The sequence below is a fragment of the Gastrolobium bilobum genome, unplaced genomic scaffold (assembly GCF_033153095.1).
Source record: "Gastrolobium bilobum isolate Gb01-03AN ecotype WA unplaced genomic scaffold, APGP_CSIRO_Gbil_v1 utg177452, whole genome shotgun sequence".
Classification (NCBI taxonomy): Eukaryota; Viridiplantae; Streptophyta; class Magnoliopsida; order Fabales; family Fabaceae; genus Gastrolobium; species Gastrolobium bilobum.
In genome coordinates, this window is record NW_026898642.1 from 43,147 (window position 1) to 48,131 (window position 4,985).

The 4,985-nt window shown below is 33.5% G+C and overlaps 1 protein-coding gene across 1 annotated transcript; it reads right to left on the reverse strand.

Moving 5' to 3' along the window:
* Nucleotides 1–3,469: 3,469 nt before the first annotated feature.
* Nucleotides 3,470–4,725, reverse strand: LOC133317965 (uncharacterized). Its single transcript, XM_061519878.1, has 5 exons — nucleotides 4,564–4,725; nucleotides 4,397–4,489; nucleotides 4,201–4,302; nucleotides 3,836–4,117; nucleotides 3,470–3,613 (listed from the first exon to the last, which is right to left on the reverse strand). Exons 1-5 carry the CDS (start codon nucleotides 4,723–4,725, stop codon nucleotides 3,470–3,472), a joined length of 783 nt encoding a protein of 260 aa, XP_061375862.1.
* Nucleotides 4,726–4,985: the final 260 nt, after the last annotated feature.

Sequence of the window (4,985 nt, forward strand, 5' to 3'; positions counted from 1 at the left end):
CCTCGAAGCATAGCTTCCTGCTCTTCTCCTTCAGTCCTGGGAATCCCCCAAAGCCATAAGCGGAGTACACATTCGGGCAAAAACCTGAAGAGATACACACGTGAGTTCACCCCGACTACCTGGACGCCCAGGTAGCCGGGCTGATGGGCAACTGTTATGGACCCATATAATGGGCTCATTAAGTGGTAAGCCCAACAATAGGCAATTTAAGATACTGATTGATATTGACAAAGGATAGATATCCATCAAGGATACTAATCCTAATACGACAGCATAGCAAACAGGCTTGGGCCCTCACCAGAGGCACCAAAGGCCCATCCATACTACCCACAGGTAACCTCTATAAATACAAGGTAAACCCTAAAGGTACGATACGCTCTCTCTCTCACTGTTATGTTGTCACTGTGCATACACACACACCCCATTGGCTAACGCCGTTAAAGTATTCTGTGCACAATGATCTGCTTGACTCAAGGGTATCTCATCCATAAATACATTGGAGAGGGCACTAGATCCAAGATAAACATACCAGCCTATTGGGCTGGACATCTCTTTCTCAAGGACAGAACAATTACCAAGTTGATTACTTAATCATTTTCATAAAACATCATTTGTATGTAATTACAATATAAATAGCTATCTACAATGAATAACCTCATATATAAATAAGTGAGTATTTAAGTCACGGATCTACAACACGTAGTCCGGACAATATCCTGTTACAATAATACAACTCCAATCTAAAATAAAACATAGTCAAACAACGTGGCATGGACAACCCCCATGCTCACCAAATAAGGCAACAAGGCCCAACAGAGTCTCACATCAATTAACATGATAATAAATGTAAAGCACGTCAGCATTCAAGCATATCATCAATAACAACACAATCTAACTCAGCTTCGGCCTCCTGCCGCCCGAGGTATCAACCCTCGAGTTACCCGAACCTGAAATATGTGCCCCAAACGTGGGGTGAGATCTCTAAACAGAAATCTCAGTAAGACAAGGGGTCCTCAAGGATTTCTCCACCCCAAGCTCACTTACATGTGCAATATAAGTTCTAAAACAATATACAATATCAGTTCCAAAAACAGTGCAATGCAGCAGATAATCATGTCATGTGTGTCAAAGTATTCTACTGGCCAGAGAAATGCAGGGTTTACATACGTCTATCACCTACATTTAGTGCAAGACGCCACTTGCACCCACCCACAGAATCACAGTATTGTATGACGCCACATACTCAGGCTTACCGTCTAGATGGAACAACACATGCATATTATAAGGCCCTTGCACATAACAACTCAACAACATTTCAAATGAATACATGAAAACACATCATGCATATAAACCATTCCCCCATGGGGTATGGTGGAACCAACAATGGCTAAACCGAGGACACGAAAGCTTACATTGCAAGCTAACTATCCAAGCCAATAGTCCACACAAGCTCAAGGTCACCAAACAGCACTCTCACAGTCTATTTATAACATAAATAATCAATATTATTCAATGTTCAAGGTTCCCTTGAGTGATCAAAGCTTTCCATCTCATTCTAAGCGATTTTAGGCTGATTCTGCAGGAGGTATTCGAATACTCCTCGATGAGTATTCGAATACTCCAATTTTCCAGAAAGTATTTGACTACTTTCACTTAAGTATTCGAATACTACATGGTATTCAAATACTTTCCCAACAGTATTCGAATACTACTCAGTATTCGAATACTACACTATGGTATCCGAATACTTTTCTTCCCAGAAAAGTATCCCAATACTCCTTCAAGGAGTATTCGACTACCAAAGGATAAGTATTCGAATACTGCATGAAAAGTATTCGAATACTTATCAGACATAATGCAGAAACTCGAGCTGTTCATTGCATAATTCCATTTTTAAGTGTTCAAATGCGATTAGGAGTCCAATGACTCCCGAAACAGATGTTCATTAACATATTATGAACTTAGAATCTCAGTCCTTAACTCAAATAGTCCAAGTTTCACTTTTTAAATGATTAAACAAGCTTAAACCAAGAAAATAACAAAGAGGTGATCATGGTATACCTCAAGTACTCAAAACTCTGAAAATGAGACAGATTAGGAGTCCTCTACACAACACAATGGTTCTGACTATGTCAAGCCACGAATTTGGCTTACAAGCTTGGACCTTTCAACATAAAAATGACTTCTTGAAGCCTCCAAAGACAAGGAAATGGCTCTCCCCAAAGATGACCACCAACTGTGCCCACAAACCACCACTCACAGCCACAGCACTCACTACAAGAATAAATGTATTTCGTGGCGGTTAGATTGTCTTTCTGCGTCGGTTCAAACCGCCTCCAAAATCGTTGGGCAGCGGTTATACAACCGTCGTGAAAATAAGCGTCGGCAGGATATCCACGACGGTTGGAATCAACCGCTGGAATAACCGCAGAGAGGTATACAACGACGGTTTGAAAGGCGGGTATGACCGCTACATACCACTGATCAAGTTTCTCTGCAAGACGTATTTCGCGACGGTTGCAAACCGCCTCTAATTTAAAATTATTATTTTTTAAATAAATTTTAATTATTAAAATTTTGAAAATCCAAATTATTTTAATTTGAATAATAGTGATTTATTATTATTTTATTTAAATATTATTTCAAAAAAATTCTAAATTTTAGAAAATTTAAAATTTTTTAATTTGAATAATAGCGATTTATTAATATATTTATTATTTTAATTAAATATTAGTAATTTGAAATAAATTTTTATATATTAAAATGTGGAAAATTCAATTATTTTAATTTGAATAATAGTGATTTATTATAATCTTATTATTATATTTATTATTTTACTAAAATATTATTTCAAAAAATATAGTAATTTTACAAAATATTAAATAAACTTTTATATATTAAATATTTCGAAAATTGTAATTATATTAATGTAAATAATATTGATTTATTATTATTTTTATAATTTTTCTGGTAAATATTATTTTATTAATTTTATTTTTGAAATTAATTTAATGAAGAATAGTTGATTTTCGACATATATAATATTAGTATCATACTGAATTTATTCAAATATTATTTTATTACTTTTATTTTTGAAATTAATTTAATGAAGAATAGTTGATTTTTTACATATATACTATTAATATCATACTGAATTTATTCACATATATCTTAGTGTTATTGTTAGCAATTAAACATCAATTTATGTCATCCAAATATAATTAATTAAAATTGTTAACAAAAAAGGATCTTTTATAAAAATGTCAAAATATCATCCCAAAGTACTGTAACCTAAACCAAAGTAAAGATCACAAAAAGTCTTATAGAATGTCATCCAAAAAAATTGTAATCTAAACTAAAAGTAAAGATCACAGTATATAATCCAAAAGTATTTTAATCTAAACTGATAGTAAAGATCACAAAAAAGTCCAACAAAACATCATCCTAAAGTCTAGAAAACATCCAGAATTCAAATGTCATCCATGAAAAGGTCATCATCAAGTGGAGTTACTAATCCTTCATTTTGTCCATGTGTGGATGGTCTGTGAATATTTGGGTCATAGCTGGCTGATGAAGACCTTCTATTACCGATGGGGGATTCCAAATTTGGAGTCTACAAATGACAAATAAAGACAACATTTTAGTGAAAAAAAACCAAGGCTTTACACAAATAGAATTATAGGTTTCACAATAGAATAAGGTATCACTCTTTTTGTGATACCAAAGATACTAGTCAAACAATCAAATTAGGCTTTACTACAACTACAAGTTAGATATAAGACAGTGAGTTATATAACTTAATATAACTATCATTGGGTTATAAAATATTAAATACCTGATGAGGTTCATTAGGTGCAAGATTAGACGGCATTTGGCCTCCAAAGCTTCGAACCAAGTTTGCAACTGTTTCCTTTAGTGATTCAATCTCAGATTTCAACTCCTTAATTTCATTTGGTGAGGCTGTTGAGCTAGAACCAACAAAACTGGAACCAAGAACTTGGGAAGGACAGACACCAAATCCCATTCCCCGTACACGTCCTGGATGCTCTTTCCCGAAAACATGGACATAAGCTTCTTCCGCAGTCCTTCCATCATTTTGAGCAGCTAATAATTGTTCCTACAAATATTTGCATAGCTCATTCAATTACATACTAACATATCATGAATAATAATCCAAGTAAAAAAGGTGTTTAGACTTACATTTTTGTGTCTAGCCTCTTCATTGACAAGTGTACCATCCTTCTTTTTGTGTGATTCAGCGTACATTTGTGCTCTAGTGATAGGGTGACCCAACTGAATTTCCTAAAAATGATTACAAGAAAAGTAGCAAATGTCATATGAAGACAAAAAGAATGATGACATAATACACATGAATTATAATAAATTAGAATTGTACCATTTCTCTTCTTCTTCTAGCAATTGATTTCGTTCCTAAAGTATGTGGGATTGATTGTTTACCCCTATTTGCAATATTCTTTTCAGCAATTTTCTGTAGTATGCCAAAAAAAAATTAGTAATGAGTTTTATATTTTCATTTTTATTATCATTAACATATGAAGTTACCTTTGTTTCGTCATCCATTTTGTATTGCAAAAAAGAAGCCCACTGTTCTCTTGGAATACCATTTGGGCAACGCTCAACACCTTGTTCAAAGGTCAAGCCACTCCTTTGAAACATGCCCCACAACCTTGCTCGGTTATCTTTCCATTTCTTTCCAACATCCATCATGATCCATTTTTCATGCTCATTAATGCTGACATCAACTGTGTAAAGAAAAATAGAATCAACTGTGTTTTATTTTATTCATTTAAAAATCATTTTTAGTGCATTTTAATTATAATGACTTTATTAAAATTACTTTTTATCCCTTTTATAGTATTTATTTCAAACAAAGAATAGGTTTTATTTTTTAAAAGAAAGAATTTTAAAGTTTTTCTAAGGAAAATAATTCATTTGTATTTTATATTTACATATGAAATACCAAT

Excerpts from the sequence above, each read along its gene's own strand:
- LOC133317965 (XM_061519878.1), bottom strand. The coding sequence starts at position 4,725 with ATGGATGTTGGAAAGAAATGGAAAGATAACCGAGCAAGGTTGTGGGGC. Across the intron at positions 4,118-4,200 it reads AAGAGGCTAGACACAAAAAT|GAACAATTATTAGCTGCTCA; the intron begins GTAAGTCTAAAC and ends AAATATTTGTAG. Across the intron at positions 3,614-3,835 it reads CACCTAATGAACCTCATCAG|ACTCCAAATTTGGAATCCCC; the intron begins GTATTTAATATT and ends TGTCATTTGTAG.